The sequence below is a fragment of the Trachemys scripta genome, chromosome 3, assembly GCF_013100865.1.
Source record: "Trachemys scripta elegans isolate TJP31775 chromosome 3, CAS_Tse_1.0, whole genome shotgun sequence".
NCBI lineage: Eukaryota > Metazoa > Chordata > Testudines > Emydidae > Trachemys > Trachemys scripta.
The window spans coordinates 120,814,581-120,836,941 of NC_048300.1; the positions used below are offsets into that span (position 1 = coordinate 120,814,581).

At 40.0% G+C, this 22,361-nt stretch overlaps 1 protein-coding gene across 1 annotated transcript in view; it reads left to right on the top strand.

Moving 5' to 3' along the window:
• REV3L (REV3 like, DNA directed polymerase zeta catalytic subunit) overlaps nucleotides 1-22,361 on the top strand; it is a 228,103-nt gene that overhangs the window by 139,562 nt on the left and 66,180 nt on the right. Inside the window, exons 11-16 of the mRNA XM_034766889.1 lie at nucleotides 910-5,095; nucleotides 6,486-7,459; nucleotides 8,095-8,177; nucleotides 9,542-9,667; nucleotides 15,291-15,483; nucleotides 17,999-18,110. Coding sequence (XP_034622780.1) covers nucleotides 910-5,095; nucleotides 6,486-7,459; nucleotides 8,095-8,177; nucleotides 9,542-9,667; nucleotides 15,291-15,483; nucleotides 17,999-18,110 — 5,674 coding nt within the window. The remainder of the gene's footprint in view (nucleotides 1-909; nucleotides 5,096-6,485; nucleotides 7,460-8,094; nucleotides 8,178-9,541; nucleotides 9,668-15,290; nucleotides 15,484-17,998; nucleotides 18,111-22,361) is intronic.

Genomic DNA, 22,361 nt, shown 5'->3' on the forward strand with positions numbered 1-22,361 from the left:
CCCCCAGCTGCCGCTGCTACCCCAGGGCTCCGGCGGCTATTTAAAGGGCCCGGGGCTCCCCTGCCTCTACCGCCCCGGGCCCTTTAAATAGCCGCCGGAGCCCTGGGGTAGCAGCGGCAGCTGGGGGCTCCGGCTGCCGCTGCTACCCCGGCGGGGGAGGGGAGGGCACTTACCGGTACAGGGCGGGCCGGGGCTGGCTCTGATTCCCCCCCCCCCATCCCTGCCCCTTCCGCCCGAGGTCCCGGCCCTTCCGGGGGCCATTTCTACTTTCACCTCTGGGAAGAGAGCTGACGCAGGGGGTTGAAGTGCAGGAGGGGGTGAGGGCTCTGGGCAGTGCTTACCTCGGGGGGCTCCCTGGAAGTGGCAACATGTCCCTTGGCTCCTATGTGTAGGCCTGGCCAAGTGGCTCTGCACGCTGCCTCCATCTGCAGGCACCGCCTCTGCAGTTCTCATTGGCCGTGACTCCTAGCAAGTGGGAGCTGTGGAGCCAGTGCTCGGGGTGGGGGTAGCACACGGAGCCCCCTGGCCACCCCTACACCTAGGAGTCTACCAGCCCCGCCAAACTCCCACCTCCACCCCAAGCCCCCGCAGTGCCCCTGGGCTGCCCTCTGCCCCAAAGCACCCAAGATTTAGTCAGGGTTTATAGTACAAGTCATTAACAGGTCACAGGCTGTGAATTTTTATTTACTGCCCGTGACCTGTCCACTACTTTTACTAAAAATACCCGTGCCTAAAACGTAGCCATAATCATTGTCATAACAATCTTGCCCATAAATAAAATATGATTTGGATTTTTTATGGGAGTTCCTTTCATAGAGGTATCTTTAAACGGTTAATATCTTAAGATAGGGAGAATATTTTGAAATAGGGGGGAAAAAAGTAAAAATAATTGCTTTTCTTCCATTCCAGACAATCCTTTGAATAATGAAAGTTCTCGAACTCACTCCTCCATAATTGCAACAAGTAAAATGTCCGTAAAGACCTCGATGTTTCACAAAGATGCTACTACGCTAGAACCCCCATCTTCCGCTAAGATTACTTTTCAGTGTAAACACACAAGTGCCCTTTCTTCCCATGTTTTGAATAATGAAGATTTAGTAGAAGAGCTTTCACAACCAAACACTGAAGCAAGACCAGATCTTTCAGTCCATTCTCTCACAAAAGAAAGCACTTATGCTGCAAAATGTCCAACATCATTCAGCAATAGCGCCCATTCTGAAAACTCTCACAAGGAAAGTAATAAGGATATTCTTCCAGTTTCTTCATGTGAAAATAATATTTTTGACTATGAAGAAGATATTTCATCGGTGAGCAGACAGATACCAAGTAGGAAATACACCAGCATCAGAAAGGTAGAAAAAGATGATGCCTCTTTTATGCATATGAGCTGCCACATTGGTGATAGTGTGTTGAGTAAAAACTCATTCAGTTTTTCAGAGTTAAGCCTCTCCAAAAATAAAATACCCTCTGAAGCAAATGAAAAATCCAGCAGCACAGGTAGCTTTTTCCCTTCAACGGTAACAGAAAGTTGTGAATTGGTGTCTTGCTCAGGAGGGAATCGAACTGCAGGGCATTCTGTTGAAAGTAGCACTGATGAAGAAGGTAGCCTTAATAAACTTAAAATTAGGTATGAAGAATTTCAGGAGCATAAGACAGAAAAACCAAGCCTCAGTCAACAAGCAGCACATTATATGTTTTTTCCCAGTGTGGTTCTTTCTAATTGTCTCAGCCGACCACAAAAATTAGCTCCTGTGACATATAAATTACAGCAGGGCAACAGACAATCCAGGTTAAAGCTGAATAAAAAGAAACTGGGTCTTGGCAATCATCAGGAGCCTGCAGGTGTCAATGATATTGCATCCATGAAGGAAAGCTGCTATCCACGAGATGATGCTTGCAGTAACATTCCTGACAAGGACAGTGCATTACCTTGCGATTTAGTTCAAGTTCCTCATGGTGCTTTTGAAAACAAAATGCCTACAAATAATGCTAATTGTATTGACTGCCAATTTAGAGATGGATCCCTGGAAACAGAGCAGTCATTTGGATTATGTGGGAATAAATATACACTCCGAACTAAACGAAAAGTAAATTATGAGACTGAAGACAGTGAATCAAGTTTTGTCATGCACAACTCAAAAATTAGCCTACCTCAGCCCATAGAAAGTGTTGAAAGTTTGGATGGGTCTCAGAAATCTCGAAAACGTAGAAAACTCTCTAAAAAACTGCCACCTGTTATTATCAAATACATTATAATTAATAGATTTAGAGGCAGAAAAAATATGCTTGTTAAAATAGGAAAAATAGATTCTAGTGAGGAACAAGTGATACTTACAGAAGAAAAGATGAACCTATATAAAAAGCTTGCACCTTTAAAGGACTTTTGGCCAAACGTTCCTGACTCCCCTGCAACCAAATATCCTATTTATCCATTAACACCAAAGAAAAGTCACAGAAGAAAAGCAAAACATAAGTCAGCTAAGAAAAAAGTTGGAAAACCACAAAAAGCAAGTAGTAAAAATATTAAAAGAACTTTATCTTTCAGAAAAAGAACTCATGCAATCCTTTCTCCCCCTTCACCATCTTATAATGCTGAAGCTGAAGACTGTGACTATCATTATAGTGACGTTATGTCTAAATTAGGTTTTCTCTCTGAGAGAAGCATAAGCCCAGTAAATGCATCTCCCCCTCGCTGCTGGTCTCCCACTGATCCAAAAGCAGAAGAAATTATGAATGGACTAGACAAAGAAGCTTTACTTATTAAGAGTCCTAACATGTACATCAGCAAGACTGTTAATTCCATTGTAGGAAAAAATAGTCGAGCAAAAACTCAGGTTAAGAAATGTAAAAAGAAATTTGCTACTGTAGCTACTAAGAAAAGGAACAAGATTAATCAGACTAATAAAACAGCAAATGATGGAAAGAAGAAACCTAGGACAAAACAGAGACAAAAAATAGCTGAAAAAATGTCAAGAAAGCGTATGACAGTTAAAGATGAAAAAGGAAATACTTGTTCTGCTGCAGAAGTTAAATTTGTGCTGAAACATCAAGATCTGCCTGAAATTACTCACAGCTTTGGCAGCTCACAACCACTTCTTACTCAGAAAGATGTTCCTCTGACTGGCTATTCAACAGGACATCTACCATCAACACAGCTCCCTTCAACAGCTGATGTACAAGGAAATTCATCTGGCTGTTTTCATCCATTGCTGGAAACTGATAAGCCTGTGGATTTACAAGGTTTGTCTACTCCAAGAGAAAATCTTCATTCATCTGTCATTTCTGCTCCTGTGATACCTGGAAGGGAAATAACAAAAATTAACTCCCAAAGGTCTAAGAGTCAAAATGCTGTGTTTCGAATGAAGGAATCTAGTTTGATTCAAAATAATATATTTGACCCATCTAACCACTCATCTCAGGTAACACAGAATGTATGTATCTCTAAAGATAAAACATCTACAAAGACAGAAGAGATTATAAATTCACAGAATAGATACTTGTCATCAGTTGGAAAATTAAATGAAACTCATAGCTTTCTAGATACAAAGAAGACAGATCACTTGCATACCACTAATTTTTTACATTGTAAAGACAATAATCAACAGCAGATTGTGTGCTTACCAGAAGCATCAAAACATGCTTCTTCTATACTTAAATCATCTGAGGAAAGCCATGGATCTCTTCAGTTGCCTAAGAACTGTTTTGTAACTTCTTTAAGGAGTCCAGTGAAACAGCTAAAATGGGAGCAAAAACAGAGAGGATTTATTTTTGATATGTCTCATTTTAAACCTGAAAGAATAAAACATCGGTCTTTGTCAGAAACCATCTCGCAAACAAAAACTATCTCCCAGTGTGAAAACAGGACTGTAATGACCCCATCAGCATTCAGTGAAGGACAGTCTGGATTAGCTGTTCTAAAAGAGTTACTACAAAAGAGACAGCAAAAAGCACAACATGCAGGTATTTTGCAAGAGCCATTATCAGCTTCCCCTCAGATAAACAAAAGTATTTCTTGCTCTCCTGAACAGCATAAAGCAATTAAAAGATCACAGTCAGTCACATCATCAAGAAAGTCTCGCACTCCCAGAAATACAAAACCTAAAGAAAAAGCTCCCAAACCTTTAAAAGTGGATTCTTCAAACCAGCATAACACTAATCAGATTGACCATTTTATATCTGATGACAGCCCCATTTTTTTTTCAGACCCAGGCTTTGAAAGCTGTTACTCACTTGAAGACAGCCTGTCACCAGACCATAATTACAATTTTGATATTAATACCATAGGGCAGACTGGATTTTGTAGTTTGTACTCTGCAAGTCAGTTTGTCCCAGCAGATCAAAGTCTGCCACAGAAGTTTTTGAGTGATGCAGTTCAGGATCTTTTTCCTGGACAAACAGCAGAAAATGAACTTTTCAGTCATAATAGCCAAAAATCTGAGGAAGAAAAACATCGTTCTTCAGACCCAAGTACATGGATAACATCTGGTGCTCTAAGTCCTGAACTTTTTGAGAAAACCTCTATGGATAACAATGAGAACCATCGCCGTGGTCAGTGGAGAAACAATGTTCATCCTTCAGCGTCTCGAACTAGCTCATCAGTAGATATTTTCTGTACGCAACAGGCAGGGGACTATGTAAATGAGAAATTCAAGTTGAATAGAAATCCAGTAAATAAAGAGGTATTTCTTAGCCTTCCACAGTCAAGCTGTTCAGACTTCATTCAAAGCTGCACTAGAAAAGAAACCACTTTTGAATCATGTCAGCCACTTGGTTCAATTAATACCTCTTTTACTTCCGTATTGTCTTCTCCGGATGGTGAGCTCGTGGATGCAGCTTCTGAGGATTTAGAGTTGTATGTTTCAAGAAACAATGAAGGATTAACTCCAACTCCAGATAGTTCACCAAGATCAACCAGTTCTCCCTCACAGTCAAAGAATGGAAGTTTTACGCCTCGTACTGCTCACATTCTTAAACCTCTCATGTCCCCACCAAGTCGTGAAGAAATCATGGCAACTTTGCTAGATCATGACCTTGCAGAAACAATTTACCAAGAACCATTTTGCAGCAATCCGTCTGATGCACCAGAAAAGCCAAGGTAATTTGTCTGTACACTTTTATTACAAGGCATTTCTATATGTATGTATATTTGTAATTATGTTAAATCTAACTACATGTATTCCTAAAGCTAATTTTAACTATATATAGGAATTTTTCACTCTCAGATGTAAAAGATTTGAAGTGATAAACATAAATTCCAAGGCTTTTGTTTTAACTCTGTAGTTAAATAAAATAATTGTCCTTCCCTTACCATTACCCACTTTAATGCCACATGCCAATTTTGCAGTGCCAATTTTGCTGATCAAAGGAAGAATGAGCTGCTATCTTCTCCTTTGGTGAAGGAAGACATCTGCCCATGTGACTTGCTATAGAGCAGGGATAGTCCATTATTTTTTGTAAGGTCCAAATTTCTTGGTCAAGGTATAGTCAAGGTCCAGACTCCAGAGAAACATTTTTCACACCACAATAGCAATAATGATAGTAAGTAAATAAAAAGAGTTTGTAGTCAATTCAAAAGCGTCTGGTGGTCCATATTTGGCCCGCAGTCCACCTGTTGTCCATTCCTGCTCTAGAGATTACAGCTATCAGGACTCTTCCTGGTTTTAATCTTGAGGACTGCCTGTAATTCTGACAAGTGCATAGATACCCCATACCTTTAATTGATGACAATTGTTGACCATGCTATGATGTATGTAAGTAGTGAAACTGGTCATATGTTCACAGTGTACTAAGGGATGCTTCCTCACAATGCTGAAGCTGTACATGTGTTACCTTTACTAATTCTGTACTAAATGTACTAACAGCTGCTTCTTCCAGAAATTCATTGGCATTTTATATCAGGATCAGAAAGCTTAGTGGTCCTTCACCTGTGATTCTTTAACCAAATGGGATTTCTGCTTCCTTCCTGGAACTACATCATGTTTTAATATTTTCTACCTCAAAACATCAAGCTACTGTCTTTGCAAATATATTATTACCGACAGTTAAAATTTAATTTTGTTTTAGTGTGAAAAATGGCCTTTCCAGTAGTTTAAAATACTGTACTGAACAACTCTCCATGATGTTAGAGACTCCGGTTTGTTCTCACATTCTTGAACTAATAGGAGTTGAGAGCTGTGTGGAGGTGGCATGCTCTATCTCTGAGGGAAAAGTGATTTCCTTTAGTGATTTCTCTTGCTGATTCAGGAGAGTGTTTGAGAGAGTCTGGATGGAACTACTTCACTCCTCTTTTGAAAAGTTGATGATTGTTATAGGATATGTAGTGTGGAAGGTAAAAGGTAAAGCAGGTAGCATTTGGAAGAGATCCTTGGGGCACCAAGAGTGATTCAGAAACTCCCATCCCTCCACTAGAAAGAAAGAAAGAGGAGTTACTCTCAGTAGATTTCCAGTTTAGGGCAGAATAATAGTTTAAAATATTCTCTTTACAGGGAGATTGGAGGACGGCTTCTCACAGTAGAAACTAGACTTCCAAATGATCTGCATGAGTTTGAGGGAGATTTCTCATTGGAAGGACTACGCCTCTGGAAGACTGCATTTTCAGCCATGACACAAAGTGCTAGACCAAGTTCACCGCCACGTAATTGTCATTCCATTGCTGGCAAAGGAGAAATTAATAGCCATAAAACTAGCAAAGATAAAAAAATAGTCATCATGCCGTGTAAATGCGCACCAAGTCGCCAACAGGTTCAGACGTGGCTTCATGCCAAAGAAGAGTATGAGCATATCAAGAAGTTGCCTAAGGATCAGTCTGTTGACACTGAGAAAGCAGCAGAGAATTTCAGGTCCATAGCATTGCCTATAGATCAGCCTACTGAAGTGGTAAAAACAGCTAAGAATTTCAGTTTACCTAGCCTGCAAGACAGCATACCTATTGTGCCTACAAAAGATGCTCCTGTTTCACAGGCAGATCCTACACCAACACAGACCAAGGAAACTTGTGATAAATATATTAATACTGTACAGATTTCTACAAATACCATAGAACCCAGTAAAACTCCATCTGAAAGCAGGACATTGCTGCTTGCTCCTTCAGCAATAGAACTTGATAAAGAAGAAGAGGATGATGATTATTATGTCAATTATAGTTCACCAGATTCACCAGTGCTTCCTCCTTGGCAACAAGCAGCATCCCCAGATTCCAAACCATCTAGTTTAGAAGATGCAGACTGGCAGAGTCAGAACATAATTTCGTCTCCTGTGGAAGAAAATGGCACAGCACACAGTGAGAATGTACAGAAACATGTCAAAGATGAAGGTCGGGCATCCTTCAGCACATCTCCACTTCTGGTCAGAGAAGATGCTGGAAATTCCGAATCAGTTTGCCTACACAGCACACCCATTGTACAGAGAAAATGTCAAGAAAGAATAGCTGAAGCACTTGATTTTACTCCGTTATCAACAGGTAAATTTATTAATTAAGCCAGGTACAACAAGAAGAGGTACAAAAACATTTCGTGCAAATAATAGGAAAAGAGATTAATATACTTTGAAATAATTGAAAAATAACCATCTCTCTACAGGGAAGGCAAGTTAAACATGTTTTTATTTTTTAAAGGGATATATTTCACAAGCGTTTATCCAGTGAAAGTAATTATTCAATTATGAATTAAGATTTGAGTGTCAGAACACCTTAAGAACTGTGGTACTGTGGCTAGAATATGAATTCTAAAGTGATGGTTAAAACATGAACAACATAATTGAAATTAAATGTAGAGTATTTTTGAGTCATTCAGTCTTTTTTGCTTAAGTCGCTGGTATGTTTCAAACACATACTTACTTTGAAATTAGAATATAAATATTAAATATCTTAAATTTTAAGACTGTCCAAGATAACCATGTGTTTTTGTCTTATTATACAGTGCCATATAGTCTGTAAAACACACTAGCCTATCAAAGCTGTTCTTTGGACTGGAGGTGATCAATTTGTGCACATTATATTAGATAGAAGAATTTTCTGTTTCCTGGTAGGTAGTTCAGTTTTCTGAGAATGTTTGGGGGAAACTAAATAACATTTGCATTTGTTCTATGTTTTTACAGAACCAAAGATGCAGAAATTGAATCATAGAAGAGGTAGTAACTCTGACACTCTTCGAAGAGTACTTTTAACAACACAAGTGAAGGTAAATAAGAATTGGAAACAAAGATTCATGTTTATTAAATTACATTTAAGTGCGCTTTCAAGTTCAGAAGCAAAAATAGTCCATGTGTCAAGATAAACAAGTACCTTTATCTCACTTGTACTTATATTTTGACCTTTTCAATTTTTAGAATTTGTAGAGTCTGTGATAAATTGTCTATTTTTCATGGGCTTTTGCTTTGTTTTTGCTGTTGTGATCTGGGAAATTATGGTTATCTGTGTGTGTGCATGTGTAATAAACATACACACTAGACAGAGTAATCATGGTAACTAAATAGGAATTATAAGGATACAAATACAAAAGGAATAATGAGAGCAAAGTGATAAACCTGTTATTTGATCACATCAAATCCTAAAATGTCTCTCTTTCTATATATTCTTATGATTTTTTTGTAAAAAATTGATCATTACAAACTTTATTTGTTGTTTCAATGTTAAAATTTTAGTGTCAATATACAATAGTGAGAATAAGTGCATGTATATATAAACAAACACACAACCAAGAGATGAAATTATACAGTATGTGAATAGGTGCTTCTAGATGAATCTATTATACAGGTTTGATCAATGCAAAAGTGACTACTTCATTGCTCAGTTTATAAGTACCACATGTTGACCAAAATCCCCTTTATAATGTATTTTTTCGTGGCTTTGAAACCTTCTGAAAGTTTAAATTGAAGAGGCACTTGCCCCTTTTTTTAAATTCTGTTACACTATGAGATTTCATTAAAATTAGACCAAAAAGGGAAGTTGATACAACAGTTGGTTTGGTTTCCTATTGGAAACTGACACAAGAAGGTAGGATAAGGTCTTGTCTACATGGTGAGTTAGTGCGTGGCAAGATGTTGCACTGTAGATTCACATCCTGGTTTGTTACACACTAAGGGTACGTCTCCACAGCAAAATAAAAATAATAACTGTCAGTGAGTCTCAGAGCTCAGGTCAACTGCCTGGGTGTGCACTACGAGGCTAAAAATAGCCATGTAGACATTTGGGCTCAGTCTGGAACCCTGGTACTGTGACCCTGCTGGGGTCTTATTACCTGGGCTCCAGCCCGAGCCCAAACATCTGCAGTTATCTTTATCCCTGTGGTACAAGCCCAAGTCAGTTGACTCAGGCTCTGAGACTTGCTGCTCTGGGGTTTGGTTTTGTTTTGTTTTTTTTGCTGTGTAGACGTATCCTAACTTGTCGTGTTGACAAGGGCTAAGTGAAAGTTTCCTTATAATTGTTGTAGAGGAGCTTTTAACTTTAGGTTGCTAAATAGGAAAACAGTAACCTGAAGAATGAAACATAAATATATTAATCTATAGATTTTCATCTTTTTGCTGCATATATTTCTTTCAATAGAATCAGTTTGCTGCTCTCAATGCCCCAAAGAAAGAAACTTCTCAGATTGAAGGACCATCTTTAAACAACTCTTACGGTTTTAAAGTCAGTGTGCAAAACCTGCAGGAAGCAAAGGCTTTACATGAGGTAACTTGCTGCAACACCAAAGATTCATAACTTTATTCATGCTTTATAATTTTATTTAAGGAAGGAGGAGTTTGAAGGGAGAAATATTGTTGAATTCTATCCTTGTTAATCAGGGTTTGGTATTTCTATTTTTTAATAAAGCTTCTATAGTAACTTCTGTCTGAGGCTCTCAAAGTTCTTTCCTTTTAACAGTATTGAATTAAGTCTCACAACACCTTTTTTGGCAAAGTAAGTATTATTCCCATTTCCCTATAGAGGAAACAAAACTATAGATGTTTAAAGGGCTTCTATGAAATCTAATGAGTTAAAAGTAGTTTTAGATACTGCATAACCCCCTAAACCATCACTAATTTGGGTATTTTTAATGTTAAACTGTTTTTCCTCTTATCTATTGCTTTATGAAAGACTAACAGAAAATATACAAAGTGCTGTCAAATGTACAAAGTAAACAAACTCAAAAGAGAGTAAAGGCAATAGTTTGTTTAATCTATCAGTTACAGTAATCTTAGATGTTATGACAACGGAAAAAAATTCAGACTTTTTTTTTTTTTTTAAGTTAACTGTCTCCCTTTTATGGCTAGTCCAAGATTACAAAGGATGGCAGTTGCAGAACCAGGAATACAATATCCATAGCCTGACTCTCAATCCTTTCTGTTAACCACTAGGCCACACTCCTCTGTTGAATTTTTATTTTTGATATTGCCCTTACTGAGAAGGAAAGGGTAAAGATTCCTATTCAGCATAACACATACATACAGAGGTGTCAGAAGCTTACTTTGAATGGGGGCAGGAGGTGGAGACATAGGAGTGGCGTGTATGCTGTGCATGGGGAGACTTGTATGGACAGGGTGGAGAGGAACAGCTCAAGACTCAGGGTGGTGCAGGGTTCTAGTTGTTCACGTGTCTCTCACCAGCTGCTGTGGGTAGCTGCTCTCAGCCCTGACCCAATCATCTCAGTTCCTACCTGCTTCCCAGCCTGATCCCAGGCCCTGCAGCAGTTACTCTAGCCCTTCCACGTCCTGCTCTTGCTTCTGCCCCCTGTGTGTGTGTGCAGTTTACAGGGAACATTGCTTCCCAGAATGTATAGGAGTGTGACATGTGGGTCCAAAAACTTGGATCAGTTTACACAATATTTCTACTGCCGGGGTGCTGACTGCCCCTAATCCCCATCCCCGGTTCCATCACCCCTTCATACAGTAACTCCTCACTTAATGTTGTAGTTATGTTCCTGAAAAATGCGACTTTAAGCGAAACGATGTTAAGCGAATCCAATTTCCCCATAAGAATTAATGTAAATGGCGGGGGTTAGGTTCCAGGGAAATTTTTTTTACTAGTTTTTTTACTACTACAAAAAAACTATATATTATATAGATATACACACAGTATACCTTTTAAACAAACAATTTAATACTGTTCACAGCTGTGATGATTGTGAAGCTTGGTTGAGGTGGTGAAGTTAGAGGGTGGAAGAGGGAGGGATATTTCCCAGGGAATGCCTTGCTACTAAATGATGAACTAGCACTTGGCTGAGCCCTCAAGGGTTAACACATTTTTGTTAATGTAGCCTCTCACACAAGTCTCTCTCTGTCTGTGTCCCCTCCCTGCTCTATAGGGAGAATGGGTAATAGGGGGGAGGGGGACACCCTGACATTAGCCCCCTTTCTTCCCCCACTGCACAGCAAGCAGGAGTCTCTGGGAGCAGCTCCAAGACAGAGGGCAGGAACAGCACATGGCAGTGGGGGGAGGGACAGCTGAACTGCCGATCCACCGTGGTTACAAGCCCCCACCAGCTAGCTGCAACAGGCTGCTCTTCCTGCAAGCAGTGGACAAAGCCAGCGGCTGCCAAACAATGTTAGAAGGGAGCATTACACAACTTTAAACGAGCATGTTTCCTAATTGATCAGCAACCTAACAAAGTTAACCAGGACGACTTTAAGTGAGGAGTTGCTGTACTTTAAGCAAGTGAGTAATCCTCATGAAGTTAAAGTGCTTAAGTGTTACTGTGAATTTGGGCCAAAATGCTTTTGAATGATCACTTAGGCTGAAATGTAATCACTCCTTCAGCAGGTCCTTCAGAGTAGCCTCCTCATTCACCCTCCAACTTTTCGGTGGGGGTTCTACTGGGCTCTGTCTTTGGTCCCCTTCTCTTCTCCCTTGCCACAGTATCTCATAGTAATCTCTTATCTAAACACAACTTCAACTACTGGCTGTATGCTGATGGCTCACAGATCTACCTCTCTACTCCAGATCTGTCTCCTGTCCAAACAAAATCTCGGTCTGTCTCTCATTTCCTCATGGATGTGCAGCCATCAGTTCAAGAGCATGGGTAAAACAAAGCCTCTTTATCTTCCCTGCCAAGTCCTCCCACTAGCTCTTTTCTTGATTTCTGTGGACCACACCACCATCCTGCCTGTCACTCAGGCCTGTAACCTGGGCATAATTTTCAATTTAGACCTCTCTCTAGGTCCTTCCATCCTGGCTATGTCTAAATCTTGTCAGTTCTTTCTGCATAACATCTCCAAGTTATAACCTTTCCTATCTGTCCACAAAGTAAAACTCTCATCCAGGGTCTTGTCTTGCATCTTGATTACTGCAACATCCTACTATCTGGCCTTGACAAATGCAGACTTGCTCTGCTCATATCCATTCAGAATTCTGATGCAAAGATCATTTTCCTAGCTTGTCACTTTGACCATATCATCCCTCTCTTTGCATTCTTTCATTGCTCCCCCCATTGCATCAGACATAAGCTGCTTGAATTCACTTTTATGGGCCTTCATAGTCATCGCCACCCTCCCTAGCATCCTATTTGCTCTTGAGCTGTCGACACTTGCCTCTGATTAACCCATTGATGCCAGCTTCCATCACCCACTTATTAAATTTTCAAACAAACACCTTTGTGCTTTCTCTCATGCTGCCCCTCACATTTAGGAGGCATTCCCCTGTAAACATCTACAAAACTACCTTATCTACCTTCAAATCCCTCTTCAGAACTCCCCTTTACCATGATTCTTGCAAAAAACTTGTTACGTTAGGCCACTGGTGTGCAGGGGGGCTGTAGGGCACACACTCTGGGAGGGAGTTTGGGTCTGGGAGGGGGCTTGGGGCAGGGGTATGGCAGGAGGCTCAGGGTGCTGGATGGGGAGGGCGCTCACCTCTGGCGGTTCCCCGTCCCTGCTGCTCCTGACGGAGGCGCGGCCGGGCAGCTCTGCAAGCAGGCACTCTGCATCCGTCTGCAGGCACCGACCCCTGCAGCTCCCATTGGCCTCAGTTCCCAGCCAATGGGCTGGGAGCCACGGAGTCAGCCCTCAGGGACGGGACAGAGGCAGGGTGCCTGCAGAGCTGCCTGGCCGCGCCTCCGCCAGCAACAGCAGGGATGGGGAACCACTTGCGAGGAGCCCCCAGAGGTGAGCGTGAGCCCCATCCGGCACCCTGAACCCTTCCCACGCCCAACCCCCTGCCACAAGCCCCCTCCCGGACCCAAACTCCCTCCCAGAGCACGCCCCGCAGCCCCTCCCATGCCCCAACCCCCTACTGGCCCCACACTAACTGCACTATAAACCGGACTTTCAATGCAGATCAGAAATGCCGGTTTATAGAGCTTACCGGTTGGTGAAGTGCCGGATAAAAGAGCTTTTACTGTATAATTTCTCTGATGATTCTGTGCCACTAGACATCTGCCAAAAACTCTGATAAATTCTGTGGAAACTTTTGGATATTGTTCAGTCCTGTCACAAAGATCTTCACCAAGAGTTTCTAAACTCCCTATAATCTTCTGGGTTTTGTTCTCTTTAATTCCTATGTTGAGCTCTAAAGAAGAACAAAAAATCAAATATTCATTTATTTGCACCTTCAGATCATGCAGTCTTATTTTGATGGGAATATCTTTTGAAACTTATCAAATAATACATAAAATATATTTGGTGGATGCTAAATTACTCTAATTATCTATTTAGGCTAAACTTGACATTTAAATTATTACTCAGAAAGCCAGAACTGTTTTATTTCAGATTTAGAAGGATCATAACCAGAAGGGCAAGATACTTAGTACTGCACAAAAAGTATTATCAAAAAACTCTACAATCCATGTTGATTCAGTAAATTGTTTCTTTCTTACTGAAAAAGCCCAGTACTTCCACTTTGTTGACTGATGATGCAAGAAGTAGGACTCAGGAAGTAGCAGGAACCCTGAGCAGTATAGTGCACTGTCCCGATTACTAGTAGAACCACAGTCAGTTTCAGCTTAATTTTAACTTTCACTTTTACAAATTAAGTTTTTGGTTTTGAAGAAAATATTCCAAATGTACTGTTTTCCTGAATCTGTTGATAGACTGATACTGTAGCTGTATCTGCTTAGACCAGATTTATGTATAGTGCCAAGCCTGTAACCATTGTGTGTAAGTTCTAAGAAGTATTACCTGATACATTAATTTCAAAGGCATTGAGAAAAGAGAGGAAGAACTGTGTTTGGAGTTTTCCCTCTTCCCACCACCTCCAACCGTTTGCTACTCCCTTGTCCCTCTTGTGTCCAGTACTCTGCTGCTTCCTTGTCCTGATCTTCGCCTACCTGCTAGAGTCACTTCAACTCAAGTCCTCTGATTCTTCCATACCCAGTTTTTTATCCCCTTAATCTGCAAACAAGCAAACTGACTTTTGTACTTGAAATGACCTTCCGTTATAAAACAAAGGAGTACTACCTGTGTCTTTTCATATTCTTCCCCAGTGGGCACTCCTTGTTCAACCAGGAGGGGGAATCTGTGAGTCTTTTGGATGCTAGCTATTGTGCATTCTAGAAAAAACAGGATTTTTTTTTTCTTCCTTAAAGCTTCTAAGCTTTGTTTTCTTTTTTTAAAGCTAGATTTCCAACTATATGGGATAAGCAAGGAATTTATTAACAAATACCTACATTTCTTTTTTCAAAATGAAAATGTCATTTTGCAGAGAAAATGGAAAATACAAAAAATACATGGAATAACCCTAAATTCATGTTATAGTGTAGAATTACCAAGTTTTTGTATGTCCATTGACCAACTAAATGGAAGGATGGTCTTGTGGCCCCGAGTATTTTGTTTAAGATTCTGTCACTTAATCTCTCGATGCCTGTTTCCCCAGCTGAGGTGGAACTTCGTTGCACACAAATGTTGAGGCTAAATTCAATAAGATTTGTAAAGCAGTTTGAGAGTCTCTGATGGAAAATGATACGGAAGTGAAAAGTGTTATAATTTAATATTATGGATTATGTAACTTTCATGTTCTTGGTATTGTTATTTGAAATGTTTAATCAAGACTTAAGACCATGAGAACAGTACCCATTAGAAAACAAACATTCAATATGTAATAATTATTCCAAGTTAGTTTACTTAAAAATACGGTTGTCTACTGGTAACCTTGCACAAAACAATTAATATTTTTTTAAAAACAGATTCTAAAAATGTAGGCTTAGTCAGCTGTTTTTTACCTCTGATGTGTAAGTAGTTTTATATAAATGTATTGGACCCTTGCTTATAATGATTTCATTTGTATGAATAATCTGCTTCTTTCAAAACTGTGTGAAATTCAATTGTTTGAAGAGAGCCACAAAATATAAACTTGTACTTGGGTTTTGTTTTTTTTTTTAATGTAGGTCCAAAACCTTACACTCATCAGTATGGAGTTACATGCTCGAACCAGACGAGACTTGGAGCCAGACCCTGAGTTTGATCCTATCTGTGCTTTATTCTTCTGCATCTCATCTGACACAGCACTGCCAAATACTGACAAAAGAGAAATCACTGGTGCTATAGTGATTGATAAAGACAGAACAATCTCAAGCCAAGGTTCCTATTTTTTTTTCTTAGAGTACTTTACCAAAATCGGTATCTTGTAAAAATGAAGCATTAGCAAGCAATGATCAAATATGGTTCTATAGTATTGTTTTATCACATTTAATTTCCTCTTGTGAGTATTGGATGAAAGGCCATATTAAGCATAGGTAGAGTTTTTTCCTGCTTATATCTTCCTATGAACCATCGCATGGGTTGTAAACCACAGATATGATACATGTATGCAGTAGACCTGTGTTTGTGTACTTGTGAGCAAGCTCCTGCAGTGTTCTAGAGGTGTAAAGAGGAAAATTTGCCTTAGTCTCCTGCTGAAATTGCTGGCTAGCTACAAATAGAAAATGTTAAATCAAGACAGTATGTTTAATATTTTACTTAAGGGTTATATTTGTGGTTTTATCTGATCCTTTTAGGATCTGAACAGGGGCCCTTATTGTATTGTACCTTTTTGGCTTTGTTTAGACCAGTGATACTCAACCTGTGGCTCTAGAGCCGGATGTGGCTCTTCATGGCCCTACAGGCGGCTCTCGCAATGTAGGCATCTGATCGGCGCTCCACTCTATCAGGCAGCGCGGGGAGCACTGAGCAAATGGACCAGCAGTGTGGGAGTCGCTGAAGTTCTCCCTCCCAAAGGGGGAAAGAAAAGGAGCTGCTGGGATCCCCCCACAGGTAAGAGTAGAGATCACCTCCCACCCAGCAGCCGGGGGGCAGAACGGGGAGAGACCGCCACTCCTTCTTCCCAGCAGCCAGGAGGGGATGAAGAGAGAGAGTGCTGCTGGGAGAGGGGATGATGTGTCGTGTCATGGTGTGTCAATATATGATGATGATGTGACACTGCATCATCATCAGACATTGAGGAAACATCATGACACAAAGATCACAATGTCGGTACTTGATTTTAAGGTGCTCTGCAACTCCATTTAATGGTGAAGTGGCTCTCCAGCTGTTAAAGGTTGAGTACCACTGGTTTAGACTATTAAAAAAAGTCCTGTTTCTTTTAGGATGTATTCTGGGGAATTAAAAAAAAAAAAAAAAGTGGCATTATAGCTGTATATTAAACCACAAAATACTGTCTAACAATAAAGGCGTAGCCTAAAACCTACCAATGAAAAGGAATTTTAGTCTTAAGGCAACAGTTCCATCCTTCACCTGCTTCTTTGTTAAGATATTGCAGGAATTTTATGGGTTTAGGTGAAGTCCCTAATATTACTTTTAATGTAACTTATTCTGGTATTTGTTTCTTCGTTAGTATTTTTAATTAACTCCATTATTGTACTGAGTGAGAGTTGTCATGAGAGGCTGTTATGGCTCCTTAGGAACTGCTCTGAAATATTATGAAGAAAACTCTCTGTGCATAAGACTAGAAGTATATTGAAAAATCAGACATACTGATCTGCAGAATTTATTTAGTGATTAAAAAAAGGTAGTTCATGTCAATGTTGTGATGATCTTTCTTCCTTTTATTGGAACGTGCTCTCGCTGTTTTCTTAGTGAAGAGCTTGTCGAACTCCTGGAGGAGTGACTGGAGACTGAGCTGCACGTCATTGTACATTAGTGCATTTTAAGTGGCAGCCTATATTTCTAATTAACTCTGAAAATGCACAGACTTATTTTTTTGAGCTAATGTGGTCTATTGTATTCATCTTTTATCGAGCTTCTTTTAAAACTCCAGTTCATTGTTTTTAATCAGAGATGTTATGATCTGTTATGTAAGGGAATTTTGAAGACACATTGTTGATCTGCTTCATTCCACTTCCTCTCTGATTGGTTATTTTTTATTTCCTAGAGTCAGTGGGAGGTTTTTGGTGTTTTAAAAAGTGTACTATGTTGTATAGGGCTTTTCATATTCAAAGCACTTTGCAAAGAACCAGTCTAAACAAGTGTAATTAATTAAAATAGATATTTTGCATAAAGAATATAAAACATAAGATGCAGTACAGTTCTTTAACATTTTTCTTCAAATATACACCTCTACCTCAATATAACGCTGTCCTCGGGAGCCAAAAAATTTTACTGTGTTATAGGTGAAACTGCGTTATATCGAACTTGCTTTGATCCACCGGAGTGCGCAGCCCCGTCCCCCCAAAGCACTGCTTTACTGCATTATATCCAAATTCATGTTATATCGGGTCACATTATATCGGGGTAGAGGTGTAGTTCTTAGCCTGACTGTTGTGGATGTAAAATGCTAACATTTTTCCTTGGGTCAAATTTGCTTATCTTTGGGAATTTCTAGAAAATTCTCTCTTCTTTATGGAACAATTTGCAAAGGGAAAAAAGGGAAAACTTATGCCTAAAACCCACCTTTGAGAACAAAAAGAATCCAGAGAAGGATTAATTGTATTAGTAGTTTTTAATCAATATTAAGACAGATATGAATGTACTTTGTAGAGACAGAAATGATTTTCTCTGTTCAAAGGATTTGAGTTGTATCTTTTATTTTAAAGAATAAGAGAGACTGGAGTTATGGAGTTTGTCCTAATAATTAATGATTATTTCACTTGTTTTCTAGGTAGCAGAGACCAGGCCCCTTTGCTCACAAGATCTGGAATTACAGGACTAGAAGTCACTTATACTGCTGACGAGAAAGCTCTTTTCCAGGAAGTAGTGAATATTGTAAAAAGGTAGCATATCTGTGTGTTCTGCTTTTATTTTTCAGGCATGGTACAGCAGATTTAGTTCTTTCAGCCCCTGCCCGTCTCTCAAATATTGATTGTTATTGTTTTTCCCCAAAGGCTCATTTCTAGAATGGACAAGCATGGTGGTCTCTTGAATAAAAACATCTGTTTTTCCTTCCCTCTTATACAAGGCATATAATAAGAGCCTTTTAGTCAGCTGAGTTAAAGCCCCCAACCTAAACACTCCTATCAGTAAGTAATCCTGTAAATGTATAACCTTTCCTCTTAATCCCCGAGTCCAGTATACACATTTCAGTCTTGAACTCTCAAAATATTCAATATTACGGTGATGAGAACTATAGAAAACCCCAAGATAGGAAGACGTTTTTGCAGGTTCTTTGTGGCAAAATACTTTCCACACAGAAATTTATATGGGTAGATGAGCATAACCTGTAGATAAAAACTAGTTTCCTTACCCATAAATTTGTCTTCTCTGAATGGGAATCCCTTGCTCTATTAGGCTTGGAAAACTGCAGGGTTTTTCTCTTCCAAGTTTTGAACGCCTGCTTTACAGCACCCTCTGGTGGTGTAACCTTGGAACTGCAGGCACATCTCTCCACAAGGCCCTACTGCCAAAGCTGCGAAAGTCATAGTCACAAGGAAAAATAAGCAGACTAAACCCTGAATCATCTGGCTGGAGTACATTCTGAAGACAAAATGTGTACTAGGCAGAGTACATTTGCAATTCTCTCTCTCTCCAACCAGAAAACCTCTGAGGAGAATGACATTGACCAACCCCATGAAGCCAGAATACAAAAAGAGTTGCTGAAAGCAACCAACATAGGGTGGGTCCTGACAGAGCAGCGGATACCTGTTCAGAGAAGACAAAATTACAGGTAAGGAAACTAATTTTATCTATATCTTTCTTGGAAATCTGGTGCTCCATCTGCCTTGGGAAACCACTGGAAGTAGCAAGCAGTTTAAAAAAAAAAAAAAAAAATCCCCCAAGAATTGGGAGGAAATTTAAAAAGAAATCAAATGCCAGCATGCAAACAACATGTCAAAGATATCACAGCAGATAGAAGTTTTGATTTATTCATGAAGATCACCAATGGAAGACTCAACATTTGTACATCTGAAGGCATCACTGGATGAAGAAAGGATACTGATTTTGTAGGTCTTTGTGAAGGAATGTGCCAACAACCAGATAGCTTGCCTGGCAAATCTCTTCATAAGAGGCTCTGTCTCTTTGCCCACAGTGTGCTAGTGCATCTGTTGGAGTCAGCATTTATCCTCAGAAATGGCTTTAGGTAACTTGTATTCCTTGAAGATTAGACTTAATCCATACATATATATATAGAGAGAGAGAGAAAGGACTATGATGTCTTACACTATCCATCTTGTGTCCCACCTTTCCCCTGTATACTACCAGTAGGGCATCAAACTTCCTGTAGGTGTAGTTCTGTGCAAATAGAATTTTACTATTTAGAAACATCCTTTGTATGTATCTGTTTTCTCTTTCAGCATGTGTAGACTTTGGGCAGAAAGAGTATAAGAATATTGATAAGATTAAATGGAAGTCTGTGAGATTTTTGTATGCAAAATCAGTGGTTAGCCTCAATTACTACTTTCAGTGGGGGGAGTAAAGGTGCTTGAGAGGGAATATTCTTGCTGACGTGATCACTGAAAGGAAGATGAACTAAGATTAGCAGACAGAAGTTTCTCTTGGGGCTCAAAAGGAGCTTTAGTGAGAACACTTAGTACTGGGAAAAATTTCAAAAAGTCTTTTGTTGCCAGTGTTAGAGGGTTTTTCTGCTTAGTGCACCACAAATCCCAGATTCTCCTGTTGACCTTGTAAGACCAACTGATGAAGGATTTCATGGAGTTGAGGAGGAAATCAACCAGATCATATTATAGGAAACGTTACTGTTCAGAATCCAGGGAACAACTCTCAGAGATTCAAGATCTGGGTGAGATAGAAGACTTTCATGAATTAATTTCTAAGAAGCTGATAAAGTCCTTGGCTGGCATACTGACCTTTGCATTAGTCTGGGGAACTATAGCAGCTTTGGACCAAAATGGAATAATCAGTATGACTGCACGTTTCTTCTTGTTGATCTTTCTGACTGTCTTTGTAGAAGAGCATAACTCTGGAGACCTGACAATGGGAATGACAAGCACATCTGTTCGGTAGGCTTGTGAGTTGCCGCTGCCAGGAACAAAATTTTTTAACTTCCTGGTGCATTGGACAGCAAACAAATCTATTTGTGGGAAGAACCATCTCCAAGCAATCAAGGACTTAATAGTACAGTTCCCAGGTCCATCCCACAGCAGCAGAGCCAACTGGCTTATTTCTTAGTCTTACTCCAGATGTATGTGACATTGAGGGAGACATCCAGATGTGCAGTAGAAGTCTTCCAGACCTATGTTTAGGATTTTGCTTCTTGTTCTGTCTTGGTGATTGAGAATGAGCCACAGTGGTTTCATCACTTTCCACATGGTTGGTTATGAACTCTGGAAGAACATATCAAAGAAAGCTGACTGATGCATTCCCCATCATTTGCAGATCCATGGCATTGGTGCCAGGCTAGGACTCCTGTGTGGGGACTGGACTATTTGCTTTCTGTTGTATGCAAACCCATATGAGTTTTGCCTCTGAACAATATGTTGTTTATCATACAGATTACTGTTGGATCTGCCAATGGTTTGCCCTTAACAAATGACCTGGGAGTCTCTAGCAAGAGAGGGAGCTCAGCATCTATTGGTTGGGACTGACAGCAGAGCTGTTTCATGAATTTTGATAGTTCCATTATGAAGGAGTGGAGGTGGAACATCATCCAGAAAACCAGCTGGAAGCATTAGTATGTTGAAACCTGTAGAGTGAAGAACAATAAATGAGTGAGGTCCTAACTTTTTTCCTGAATTTTTTTTTTCTTCAGGCAACACCACTAGTCCAATGTCAGTTTTGAAAAGTGGTCCGCAGAATTAAGAGCTCTTGTGATGTAATTAGAGCACTCGTTTCAGATTCATCTCCAGTATTGCTCCAGAAAATTCAGCAACTGTGAAGCCTCATACAATTGCATCTATGTCAATAGTTCATCCACAGTGGTAGATCTGAATACCCTCATCTCAGATTGACCACCAAGATAACCATCTGTTTGGTAAATGCCTGTGGAGCAGATGAAAGGCTGAAAGGCAATTGGTTGTCCTTGATGGTAAAGCATTGACATTTTTCAATGATGGGGCATATTGACATGTGAAGATAAGCCTTCTTGAGGCCCATGGTGCATAAGACATCCTGGGTGTTTCTCCTGAATCATAAAGTACAAGAGTTTCTATGCTGAAAACGTCAAGATATTTTGAATATCCCCAAAGAAGTTGGAATAGAAACCAAAGCTTCTTCTGTTAGAACTGGGAGATTATGCTAAAGGAGCAAGTTTTTGAGATACTATCTAGAATACCTTTTGGTTTTCACAAGGTCTTGTGGCAAAGGAAATGATGGAAAGATTAGTGGTGCTCAAAAGTTATTGAAGAGATCTTTTCTCATAATATTGAGAGCTCATCTGTCTGAAATGAAACCAGCCCGTGTTGCAAAGAATTTCTTGAATGTTCCATCAAGGGGAAGGCAAACATCAGTTGGCATGGTTTCGTTGCCTTGGAGAGGATCCTCTCTGGCATAACGCCCTCTTATTAGTTCTTGACCTTGATGGGACACAGTGGATGAAATCACTGACAGCTCTGGTATTACTGAAAGCTATAGCAAAAAGAGCTGAAGCACATTCTAGGATCTAGATGAGGATTGGCTAGGCATAATTTTATCAAAATTTGATCGATTTTTTTTTCAGAATTTTTTCTAAAACTTGAGAAGTTTCACCTCAAAGGGTGCTCCTAAAAATGGTGTGTCCGTATGTTTGAGCTGCAGCTGCCTGTTTCTTCATGTTAAGGGTGTTACAGAAAAGTTGATTTTGGCAAAATGTTTTTATTTTTACTGCAGATTCCAGCTGTCCTGAGAGACTGCTGGAGCATGAGCTGTCTGAGGAGAGTAGGAGCACTCAGAACTAGGGGTATCTGCATGGCTTAACTCTTTGTGGAGATCGGTAAAGGGAGGCACTTGGGAGGAGAGGGAACCAGCAAATCCTCCTCATTCTAGAAGGTTATCGAGATATTGAATGAGGTATGAGATTCAGGAGGTACAGGAAACTATCTCTGAGCAGACACAGCCTGGGCGGGTGAACTCTCAGAGAAACTGAAGAGTAA